This window comes from Arvicanthis niloticus, chromosome 6, assembly GCF_011762505.2.
Source record: "Arvicanthis niloticus isolate mArvNil1 chromosome 6, mArvNil1.pat.X, whole genome shotgun sequence".
NCBI lineage: Eukaryota > Metazoa > Chordata > Mammalia > Rodentia > Muridae > Arvicanthis > Arvicanthis niloticus.
In genome coordinates this window covers 53,700,024-53,712,868 of record NC_047663.1, presented here as the reverse complement: position 1 = coordinate 53,712,868, position 12,845 = coordinate 53,700,024, and the positions used below count along the sequence as shown (strand labels likewise).

General features: G+C 44.4%; 1 protein-coding gene across 4 annotated transcripts in view; it reads left to right on the top strand.

Moving 5' to 3' along the window:
* Stx8 (syntaxin 8) overlaps window positions 1-12,845 on the top strand; it is a 228,667-nt gene that overhangs the window by 135,223 nt on the left and 80,599 nt on the right. For all 4 annotated transcript variants that reach the window (XM_076936582.1, XM_034504309.2, XM_076936583.1 and 1 more), the window contains one exon: window positions 1,284-1,385. In XM_076936582.1, coding sequence (XP_076792697.1) covers window positions 1,284-1,385 — 102 coding nt within the window. The remainder of the gene's footprint in view (window positions 1-1,283; window positions 1,386-12,845) is intronic.

The window sequence follows — 12,845 nt, the reverse complement described above, 5'->3', positions numbered from 1 at the left end:
TTATGATTAGATCTGCTTCTCAGGGATTGGGCTCTGCCCCCCCTCCCCCATAACATCAACTACAAATGGTTCTGTACTGTCTGTTCCAGCAATCGACAACCATGCCATTGTTTCAAACAGTTGTTGCGACCACCTTGCTGTGACCACCTGCTTATGCCCACCTTCCTATGCCCAGCTTCTGGTGATCACCTTGCCATGCCCAGCTTCTGGTGATCACCTTGCTATGCCTAGCTTCTTGTGACTCCCTTGTTGTTACAATCTTACATTGATGTCTTTGTTTCAGGAGGTTTTATGACCCAACTTGTCCTGCTTTCTGCTTCTGTAACCTCACCTTTTTTTCTGCTAAATCCCACATTTGGAAACTCCTACTCCTGGGCTATATAAACCTTTATCTTCCCCATGTCAAAGGCTGATCTCTTGAACCCCAGCTTAGGGAGAGACAACCCATGTGCACGAGTTTAAAAGCTTGCTTTAATTAATTTGGCCATGATTTGGGTTGATGGCCCTCTCCCTCATCTGTGGGATTAACAGTTGCCATAAAGGATGAGGGTTAATGTCTTCTTTTCCTCGTCCTCCCCCTCTGGAGTTGCTCCTCTTTAGTTGAGGTTGTACTGACACATGGGTGTACCTTTGCATTATCTAATCTGGATATTTACTTACTTTTAGTTCATTATTTAAATGGATTCAATTCTAGTCAATATCTCTTATGTTAGAATCTCTGGCTCCGAGTCCTGGATTTGCTCAGCTAGTCTTGTTGACAGTTTGCTCAGGAGTAGCTAAGGCCACCCCTGAAGTCTTCTCTACTTGCCTAAGCTGAAATTTGTCCTGTGCCCCCCATCCTCATTGTTGATGTTTCTATTTCCTGTAATATGATTGTTTTAAGCTAGGTTTAAAACCAGACAAATCGGTTTACTGTTTTTTTGTTAATTTTTTAAAATGTATATGAGTACATGTGTGTGCACACACACACACATAATGGGGTGTGTGAAAGTCAGGGGACAACTTTGTAGTGTTGGTCTCCCCCACCTTTATGTGGGGTCCCATGATTATGTGTAGGTGGCCAGGCTTGTGAGGCAAGTGCTCCTACCTATTGTGTCACTTTGTTCATGCAGGTTTACTTTTTAATTCCCATTTTTGTTTCTGCCTTTCTGAATCAGAATTGCAGTTTTTAAAGCATCTTCACGAGTTCATGCGTAGTACCATTGGCAGAAGTACCACAGCGGTGGAACTGGGAAGATGTGCACTGAGGAGAATTAACCAGCCCTCTCTGCTCTCCATTCTAGAGATCATTGATGACCTTGCCAACCTTGTGGAGAACACAGATGAGAAGCTTCGCACCGAAGCCAGGCGAGTGACCCTGGTGGACAGAAAGTCAACTTCCTGTGGTAAGAGATGGCAGTCACTCCAGCTGCCTGTGGCTTATTCTTTGAGTGTTCCGTGCTGCTTCTAATACCATGAAGAGGAGCGTGGCCTTCTAGTGCAGCAGTCCCATCTGATGATGACACATCAGAACTGCTAAAACATGCTTAAGTCTTATCCAGACAAAACGGAGCTAAGATTCGAAGGGTATAAATAACAACCATTCTTTTAAACTCTAAGCTGGGAAGGTCATCTGTTTTATAGGAATGAATGGTTTGAGAAATTGTCTCCAATGTGCAGTTTGGTAGTAAGTCTTGTGAGTTTTCAGGGCAATTTTGTTTCCTTTATGCTTTTTTTTTTTTTTTTAAATAAACCATAAGCTTAATTAGTGAATGCACAGTAAAACAGCTAAGAGCAGCTTCCATCTCCAGTATGGCCAAGATAAAAATCCTGTATTTGCTAATTCTGTCTTTGAGTCATTTTAATTCATGATGCTTGTCGAATAGGGATCTGTGTGCTGATAGAAGAGTCTGCCTGAACGTAGAATGCTGATTTCCAGGCCTCCAGAGACTCCCACTGAGGAGGTCCAGGGTAGAGTTCAAGAGTGATCATTACTCATTATGCATAGCATGACAGGCTTGGTGGCACACGCTTTTGATCTCAGCACTCAGGAGATAGAGACACTCTCCTCACCACTGTGATCACACCTGACAAGAAGCAACTTAGTGGAGCAAAGATTTACTTCAGCTTATGGCTGTGGGAACAGTCCGTGGTGGGGCATGGTGGGAGCAGCTCATAGTTTGGTGGCAGGACCATGAGGTCATTTATCTACATCTGGACAGAGCTGGAGGCAGAAAACGGGAACACTGTTCTCTTCTTTTTTTTTTTTTTTTTTTTTTTTGTTTTTCTTTTTATTTCTTTCTTCCTTTTTTTTCTTTTTTCTTTTTCTTTTTTATTTTATTTTATTTTTTTTGCCTCGTTTCCCCCAATTCAAGCCCCAAACATGCTGAGTGCCAGTGTCCACCTCTCTCTGCTTACTCATCCACTGGTGGGGAATGGGGAGGAGCCAGTCCCATAGCCATGCCTTCCCCACTGCCGAAATGTGAGCCAGATAAACCTTTCCCTCCTTGAGTTGCTCCTTTTCAGGTATTTAGTCACAGCAGTCAGAAAGTAACTCAGAAGCACCCACACACACCCAGAAGAGCGTATTTTTCCTAGGCTATGACATAGCATACATGAAGACCACAAACGAGCAGGAGCTGGCAATGGACCGTGAAATCAATCTGCATAGAGACCTGTAGTATTGGAATGATCAGACGTGGGATAAAAAATATTGCTTCAAATTTTTGCTTTACACTTATTTTTGTGTGTGTGTCAGGAAGGGTAGGTGCCTTTGCCACAATGCATGTGTGGAAGCTTGTGCGAGCAGGTTCTCTACCTCAACCAACCGTGTAGGTCCTGAGAATTGAACTCAGGTGATAAGGCTTGGCAGCGGGCACCTTTACCTACTGAGTCATCTTACTGGCCCTCAATTTTGCACTTTAAAACTCTTTACTTACTTTTACTTTATATGTATGAGTTTTGCCTGTATGTATGTATGTATGTATGTATGTATGTATACCATACATATGCCTGGTGCCCATGACGGCCAGGAGAAGGGCTCAGATCCACTGAGATTGGAGTTGTAGATGGTTGTAAGCCATCAGATGCATGCTAGGAACCAAAAACCCTGGTCCTCTACAAGAGCAGCCAGTGCTCTTAACATCTTAACAACTGAGCCATCTCTACAGCCTCTCAGTTTTGCTTTTTAATTAAAAGGCTTGAAAGGATCTAAACAGAACACAAAACTATACATATGCAACATCAGTTATTTGAAAAGGTGCCAAATAGAACTTCTGCAAATTAAAAATAAATGAAACTAAAAATTAAGTGTTCGTGTTTGGTACCAGCAAAAGAGAATCAACCAGAGAACAGATCAGGGGAAACAAGCAAACTCAAACAAATTGTATTTTCGTGAGTGCTAGTGTCAAATGCTGTGGAAATTAATTTTCAGCCGTACGAACAACAGCATCGGAGGAGCAAAGAGATGGTACAAAAGCCTCAGAAGCAGCTCCTCTCAGAGGCAAGGCTGGGTTTCCCATGTAAGTGTGAGCACATGTAGTCCCACAAGGTATGCAGGGCTTGAGAATTAATCTAATGGGCTCACCCAAGTGTCACTTGATTGCAGTTCACGTGGCACTCCCAGGCTGTGTAACTAGGAAGCAGAGATCGAGGTGTGGAGAGCAGCCGGCCAATCATCCGTTTCCTCAAAGAGGGCAAAACTAGGTTGTAAACCATGAAATGGCTTTTTGTCTCCCCTGGCATGTACGCATCTCTCATGCCAAGCCTGACATATCAGTCATAGCAGCTTGAGCAGGAAGCCAAATTCTAGTTATAAATTCAGAGCAGATCACAAGGGGCCACACAGGAGAAGGGCCAGTGATGAATTTGTTTGTTCAGTTGTTAACAAAGGGTCCAAGCACTTCTTTGTGGCCTTTTCACTGAAGAGCCTGCGCTTGAAAATTTTTACCAAGATCTTTGTGTGTTTTTTTTTCTCCCTTTTCCTTTCCCAGCCCTCCCATTCCCTGTAATAACATCAAGTAGAAAATAATGCTGTCCCCCCCCCCCAGGTGGTAAAGGCAAATTAGACTGATAGGTTCCCCTGACTCCTGATACATTTTCAGATCTGTTTCTTGTATTAGAGACATTTAGAGACATTCTTGTATTAGAGACATTTACATAAAAGTGGGATCTTTGTAATTGCAGTTTAAATATTCAGTGTGGCTGATCCTCATTAGAATTCAAAATAGAACCTTGTCTGAGTCTGAGAGGAGAGCCAATTGTGAAAGGCCAGACTAGGAGTTCTCAGTGACTGAAGCCTCGCTTCTCGGCACGTTGACCATTACGTAATGTTGTCTAAGCACGCCTCGTTGTGATGTTAGCGTTCCTGTGTTGCTGCCCTTGAAGATCAGCCCTGCTGATCTTGCACAGACACTGTCCCCACCTGGGACCACTACATCTACCTGCAGCTCCCCTGGAGGTGCAGCGGGGTCATGGGCACAAGTAGTCCAGCATGGGTGGCCCCACATGCAGCCTGGGTGAATAGGAGAGTTGCTTGCCCCTCTGTATCTCTCTTTTGTGCTCTGTTTGAGAGAGAGAGAGAGAGAGAGAGAGAGAGAGAGAGAGAGAGAGAGAGAGAGAGAGAGAATAAATGAAGATAGCAAAGCCAAATGGAGATCCGTTACTACACTTTAGACTCTGAAGTGCTTCAAACTCCAAACCTTCCAGACTGCAGACATGATGCCACAAGTGGAAAATCTCATTCCTGGCCTCAGGTGATAAGTTACTGTCAAAATGTAGTTGTACACAAACAGTTGTGCCAAATTACCTCAGGCTGTGTGCATACGGTGTGGATAGACCAAGTGGATTTTGTGTTTAGACTTGCTTCCTTTCCTCACAAGATCTCATTATGTTTAGGCAAATTATTTTAAAATACAAAGGCATAACAAAAATCTGAAACACTTCTGGTCCCAAGCAGCGTGGATAAGGGATGGGATGTTTGGGCCACAGTAACATGCCTGGTTGTTCTGGTGATGTAACGAAGATAACTTAGGTGCCACAGTGGTCAGTACTACTTAGTTCTCCAGGTCAGCTATGTTAACCTGTTGACTTAAGTTGATTGGTGACATAGGCAAGACTTGGAGACATATCTTTTTGAACCAGCACAGAAAAGCCATTAAAAAGAACAAATTATATATATTATACTATATTATCAGTATATATTATACTATATTATTATATAGGGATGTTGTAGAATCATGAAGTTAGCATCTTCTTTGAATTAAAAAGGAGGATTTTGGTTGATTGGTTGGTTGGTTGGTTGGCTGATTGTTTTTTATGGAATTTTGAAATTTTGCAACTGAAATTGTCAGCCCTGAAATCCACTGATGCATCTTTAGTGATTACATTATACTGATTTTAATGTTTGGCCCACTTATATTTACTCTTTTGAACCTTATAAAATAATTAGGAGAATTGGGAGCTGTCTCAGCAGTTAAGAGATTGCGGCTGCTCTTCCAAAGGACTCAGGTTTGATTCCCCAGCACCCTCATGGCAGGTCACAACTGTCTGTAACTCCAGTTCTGGGGATTTGACCGCCTCTTCTGGCCTCTGTAGCACTGCACAAATGTGGTGCTCTTGCATGCATGCAAGGACAACGTTATATACATTAAAACTAATTTATTAATTAAACAAACCCAAGAAAGTGAATCCTCTGCTGTTCAGCTTATTTATAGGAAGCCTCAAAACTGCTTTTTCTTTCAATGAATTGTTTTACAACCCTTACCACAAACACGAGCAATTAATTTAGAGCAAAGAATGACTGTGTGCTTTCCCTTATTTATCTTAAGTTCTTAGCAGAAACTGATTGATGTTTCTTTGCTTTTTCTTCCTCTTGTCATAGTTTGTTGAGATAAACTAGTGAAATTCCTCAGCCTCCGTTTCCTTCACCACTGTGGGGAGCTGCCCAGGCCACCACAGAGAAGGTCTGCCTCCAAAGCCACCTTGTCCCCAGCTTTCCTGTCCATTGCTTTTTTTTTTATCCCAGTGTGACTGCTGAGAATCACCAACATGCCAGCCAACAAGCCAGAAGCTGGAAGTAAAAGATAGGACAAGAGAGGGCTCCTCAGAACTCACTGGGGAACACCACAGAACAGGCCCATGTCTTCCTGGGGGCCAGGGGTTTCCAAGAGGCCACAGCTCTGGGCAGAGGTCCGGAGGATGAGTAGGAGAAACTGCTAGGAGAAGCTGCTGAGCACATTGAAATGGCGATAAACCTAAGCAGCTTGCTCCTTAGACCAGATCAAGGGGCTGCTGGGAGAGGAGAAGCCTGTTTACCCAGGAGCTTGAGGCTAGGTGTGGGGAAAGAGTCTATAATCAGAGTAGTGGGTGTGGCCAAGGCCTGAGACTGGTGACAGAACCCTGAAGAGGTTTCCCCACACACCACCAGCAATTTCACACAACCCTGCACAGGTTGTTGGGTCTCGGTATCCATTACTAATGTGCTGCTTATAATGAGGCATTGCAGATGTAAGATGGTCTTGTGTAGCCAGGGTTTGTTCTTGCTGACTCTTCACCTCATCCTCACTCAGTCCCTCCTCATTTTTTCTTGATTCTTCTCCCTTGTGCTGTTACGTCTCCTTCCTGTGGGCAACCGAGAGTGGGCAACTGTGGGAACACAACAGTTCTGCCTTGCAAACTCAAATTTGCCTGAATGCCCAGGCCTCTGTCTTTAAATCCCAGCCAATCTTTCATGATGTCCAACAGCAGCTTGTCTCTGTCTGTTAGCATTCTGTCTAAACTCCACCTCCACAGTTACCTGGCAACAGCCAGGTAGGCCTGGCCCACTATAAAAGGGGCTGCTTGTTCCCTCCTCTCTCTCTTGATCTCTTGCTTTCTTGATACTTCTGCCCCCTTGCCCCTTCCCCCTTCCCTTCCCCACTCTCCACCGGCTCATGGCTGGCCTCTACTTTCTCTCTCTCTCTCTCCCTCCCCCTCCCCCTCCCCCTCCCCCTCACTCTCCCTCCCCCTCCCCCTCCCCTCCCCTCCCCCTCACTCTCCCTCTCTCTGCCTCTACTACCCTCCTTGCTCCCCTCCCAATGCCCTGAATAAACTCTATTCTATACTCTTCTGGTGTGTGGCTGGTCCCTCAGGGGGAAGAGATGTCTCAGCATGGGCCCGCTGAGACATCCCCTTCCCCCATACCTCTCCACAAACCCACAGAACATATTCTCTTTATCTTTTTATAAACACATCACTGTCCCAGACCCATAGACTTGAATTCTTCTCTACAACTGTTTCCTCTTCCATCTTCTTTTTCTGTTTCTAAGTAGGGTCTCATGCAGCCCGGCCGGCTTAGGACTTACTGTTGTAGCCAAGGATGACCTGGAATCCCCAATGCTCCCACTTTAGCCACCTGACCATTCAGTGATAGGCATGCTCCACCGTGCCATCTTCCTGTTTGTCGGGCTCCAGGCTTTTTTCATTAGCCCTCAGGAACCAGAGAGCAGGATTCTGCCTGACGTTGGCAGCTGAGATCATAGCCAGTGGCGGTGTAGAGAACAGAGCAGATTGTTTCCGAGCAGGAGGAATCCCAGGGCTTCTGGGTTCTCTGGGTTTGTCATTGTTGTTTTGGTTGTTTGTTTGTTTGTTTGTTTTTCTTTTTCCAGATAGCGTTTCTCTGTGTAGCCCTGGCTGTCCTGAAACTCACTCTGTAGACCAGGCTGCCCTGGTCTCTGAACTCAGAGATCCACCTGCCTGGGCTTCCAGATTGCTGGGATTAAGGGTCTGTGCCACCACCACCCAGCTGGTTCTTAAAGAGAGACCTGCAGTCTGGAGCCTTAAATGAAGTTTCCCAATATTTTAGTGTTGACAAGAAACTGACACTTAAAAGACACCTTGTATCCCAAATAAAGCAGACAGACACATGTGGGCCTTTGAGATCTCTCACTTCTGTGTGGTCAGCCCCTCGGCCCACGCTGTCCAGCTTGGCTCCCTCTCCATCACTTCCTGTTCTCCTTCTGCCTCTGGTACTCTGTCACATTTGAGTGAAAATAAACAAGACACTAAAGCCTCAAATTTGATACAGAAAAATCTATATAATTTTGATGTTGCTGGTGGCCTCTGCCTCGGGGCTTTAATATATTAGTTTAACATCTACTCAGCCATTGGAATTGCAAAATAAATAAGACAGATTCCACTCCTTAAGGAGGTCTTTTATATGTATTCCCTTTTTATTCAATTTAAAATCATCATACACCTTTCTAGAATAGTCCAGGAAAAAATAATCAAGGAAATAATAGGAAGTAGTAAACTTATGTATTAAATAGGAAACCTGCCTATTTAACCCAAGAGACCAGCATGGCGCTCTGCTGTGCTCATGGGTATTGCTGGTAGTCATTCAGGAGTTAAATGGCCAACTCAACTCAAACATTTGTTCTTGGCCCTCACATACTCCACCCTAAGCCTGTACTCTGGAGTTTGTGTAATGCACATTAATTATTGTAGTCAGGATGCCCTTTATATGTGACTGTATCGCTGTTGTCTGCCTGGTTTTAGGGGGAGCCTGTTTCTTTGCTCCTGACATTTATTTGAGGAATGAGAACAGGAGGAGCACTAAGTTCAAATGCCAATGCTGCAACTGGATCCGGTCAAACTAAGCCCTTGAGAGAAGCACAAAATTGCAAAACCTTTACCTAATAGGAGGTGATTGATAGATGCTGACAGCCTCAGAGCTGTCCCCATGACCGCCTCGGGAACCTCCATGCATCTCAGGGTCTACTGGAGGAGGCACTGCCTTTTGCTATCATCAGGGAGTCAGACTTGACCACAGATACAATCATTTCTAGATTATTGTTTTTGCTCAGTGTGGTGCAGAATGATAAGGCTTTCTTTCGAAGAGCAATTTCTGTTCGTACTGAATACTAATCACACTGTCCGGGCCTTGACTGTGACGTTACCAGTAAGTGCATGCGTGTGTTTTCTGGTGATCCGTGTTCAGCAGTTAGTTCATTGGCTTTCCCTGAGGGACCAGCAACTCCTGGGTAGGGCGAGATCTGTCTGTAGTGCTGGGGCAGCGAGTGCCTTCTGGTGCTGCAGAACTGGTGGGAGGAAGAGCACCCCAACACACCACAACACGCTCTGCTGCCCCAGCCTAACCTGCTTTGAGGTCCTTATGCTCTAATATCCTCCACCCACACATTGACTTTCTTTTATAACTGTAAATTGAAATGAATTGGATTCTAGTTGTGGCTGGAATTACCTAAGCTGGAGAAAGCTTGAGAGGCCGGGGACCACTTCCCCATTTTCATATGTAAAATCGGCCTTGACTAAGTGGTCATTGTTCCATGCAATCCAGTGATTTTTTTTTCTTTTCCATATTTCTCCATGATGAGAATGAAGCAGCCCACTCCCCGCCTCCCTTCCCCCCGCCCTGTGACTAGGCTCACTTGCATTACTCTTTCATGCCAGTGGCCACTGCTATGTTTGTTGTGTTTGTAAAGAAAATTCCCATGCATTGTGTAATAAGAACGATTGGGAAACGTTTGAATGGAAGTAACGAGAAGTTTTGTTAGGCTTAATATGTGTTAGGACAGGGAAGCAAAGGCCAGAATACGGGCTGCTTCTTTGGGCTCTGCGTTCATAACCAGAGATTCCTTTGCTTTGTCTCTCCAGTTGGCATAATGGCCCTGAGACAGTGATTGTTAGCCACATATGTGACCTGGAAGAAATTCCCCAAATGGAAGCATTGGATGCAAATCCTCATGCCTCTTCTCTAAAATGTGCAACTAGAAAATGAGTCAAAGGAGGCGTGGGTAGCTCTGGGTCACGAAGGCACGATTATTCACAAGGTGTCACCCTCTTTCTGTACTACCTAGGAGGAGATGCTCACCTGCATCTAGTGTTCTCTTGGCTGCTTAATGTTTGCCACAAGTACTCTGAGTACAGCCTGTTACTGGTGTGTGCTCGCAGAGTGAAGTACTTGTTTAACATTAGCTGCAGTGCCCACCACTGCTTAGGAGGAACAGTAAGCATTGTTAAGTGAAGTTAAATAGAAACAAAATTAAAGTAGGCATAGCAGCAACCAACAACGGTATGTTTGTTATGTTTTAGCGAGTTTAGCAATGAATACATGAGCACCTTAATTTGCAACTCTGCACAAAGTATCTCGGCCTGCCACACATTGTCCGGTCGCAGCACTGTGCCTGGGAGAAAGCAACTCCATTGCAGGTCATGCCCGCAGCTCAATGACAAGGACCTGTGGCTTACTTGTGCCCACAATGAATAGATGCCCACTTGAGACTCTGTCTGAATAAAGTAGGAGGGTTTGGGAAGTGTCAGGAAATTTGGTCAAGTTAAAAGTAAACAGGGACGGGAGATGGGGCTCAGTAGCAGAACGCTCGCCCGGCTTCCGCAGGGCCCTAGGCGCCATCTCTAGTACTCTAGAAGAAATGAAGAAAGGGAGAAGAAGGAGAAGAGAGGAGGGAGGAAGACCGGGAGGAAGGGGAGGGGGTAAAATCGATGCTTCGCCTTTGCTAGGCCTCTTTGAAACGCAGTTTTGTAAGCCCTAGTATTAGCTTTTAAATAACTTGACTCCAGATGTTGCTGCATTAGTGAAGATTTCGATCAGCTCTGGGGATCCATTAATTGGCTCCAACAGAACCCTGGCAGTGAATTGGTATTTATTTTTTTGGCTTACCTTTGCCTTTCTGTTTCAGAGTCAGGCAGAAATGACAATTTTCAGTCAGTGAACCATGTTAAATTCCTTGGAATAACTGATTTGTGGTTCATTTAAAATCACTATTGGTTTTCTCTGCCTGTGAGCCTGAACACTGAGGCCAATTTCTCCAGATTAGCAGCAAATTGATCTTTATGTCAGATGTGGGTGTCATCTGGGTCTGTGGCACAAGCCTCCCCTGCAGCGGCACCGTGTCTCTCACTATCTGGTACTGACGTGTGTCAATAGGACATGTGACTTGGTTGTACTTGAGAAAGTACCTGGCTACTGAATGGTCTCCAAATATTCTTTGACTCCAAATAGCCTGTGTTTCTTTTTAGCCCTTAAAGTAGTGATTCCTTTCAAAGCAACTTTTGTGCAGTTATATTTTTTAAAGAGCAGATAGTATTGATTGCTGAAGTGGCATCTAATATGTTTGTCATTTTGTTGACTTTTTATGTGATACAAAGGAAATGAAAAAGTCATTTTAGACAATGAGCAGATACATCCGTGATGGTGGCCCACCAGTGAGAATGTACTTACTGTCACCCAGCTGGTTGATGGGATGGTAAATTTTATGCCGTATAGATTTACCACAACAAAGTGCTTATTGAACAATGAATAAGTAACCCGCTGTTCCTGACTCCATGAAATTACCACACAGCTGGAATGCAGCATTTCTGAAGTTCCTGGACATCTGAAACAGTGCAGTGAGCACGTTGCTGCTCGTACCCGTGGGTTTAATGTAGCAAATAGGATCTTAATTATATCTATTTTTATGTGCCTAAACAAATGGAAATAGGAACAAAGAGAATTTTAAACACTCAAAGGTCACCTTTAGTGTACATGCAAGTAAACTAAGAATCCTTACTGTTGCTCTCCACCAGCCATCTTGTTAGGGAACCGAGGGTGGAGTCTCATGCTGTCTGGTCTGCAGTAGCTTTTTATCCTATGACCTCTGACATTACCCTTGTCTAGCCTCAGTCATATTGACTCCTCTTAGAGTATTCTGCATATCTTGTGAATTTAAAGCACCTTTTAACCCTCACTATTCTAACTGCCATCTAAGAATAAGAGTCGTGTGTTTCATTTTCCTTGGGTGGCAGTAAAACGTCTGGCTTCCTGTGGCATTGAATCTTTTGCTTCACTCCTCTTACTATAAACCTGGTTCCGGCTGTCGCCCATGGCTCTTCTCCCATGCTATTTCCCAAGCTGTGTCTGGCATTTTTTTTTTCCATAGTTTTCAATGACTCCGATTAGCTTAATGATCATCATGAACTTGAATTTTTTTTTCTCTCTCCTTATGAGTTTGCCTCTTTTGCTAGAAGGTACACAAATTTGCCTTTGGCAGATTTTTATTGTTTTCTTAGAAGTTCATAGGATGTATTTTCATCATATCCACTGCTTCTTCCCCACTTCCAACCCCTCTCGTGCCCCACAGATCCATGTCCTCTTGCTCTGTAATTATCATAGTTTTAGAATGTCTGTGAGACCTACTAAGTCCAGCTAATGTCTGTGAGACCTACCAAGTCCAGCTAGTGCTGCCTGTGTGTACTTGGGTACAGACTGAACACGTGGGCTTTGACAGCCCATCAGTGTGCTTGTTCCTGAAGAAAACTGGTTCTTCCTCACTGGGTCACCACAACTGGCTGTAGCTCTTCAGCTAGGGCTAGGGCCACGTAACCCTTTCCCTTGTACATACAGGAATATTGACCGGTGTGATCTTGTACACAATGCTGAGTGTGCATGGATGCAATTATCTGGGTCCGCTGGTTCTTACAGTCTTCTGCAATGTTCCCTGAGCTGTGGGTATAGGGATTGTATCGTAGATATCCTGTTTTGGGGTAGACATGCTACCATCTCTTATCCTGTACACATTGATCACTTTTCGATCTCTATAATAGCCCCCATCTGCTCTAAAGAGAAGCTTCTCTGATGCAGGGGCAATAGATAGCTGCATTTGTCTATGGGTATAAGAATAAGCTCTAGGAAGTCAGGTAGAAACAATATCAGATTAGCAGACTGGAAGTAGTAGGTTCCCTGGTAGGGTTATAATCTCTCTAGCTGAGGGTTCCTGGTTAGCTTTATAGTACCAAACATGAGTTCCCTCCAATTGAATGAGTCTTAAGTTCAACCAGGCAGCTGTTGGTTATCCCCAAAATATTAGTGCCAC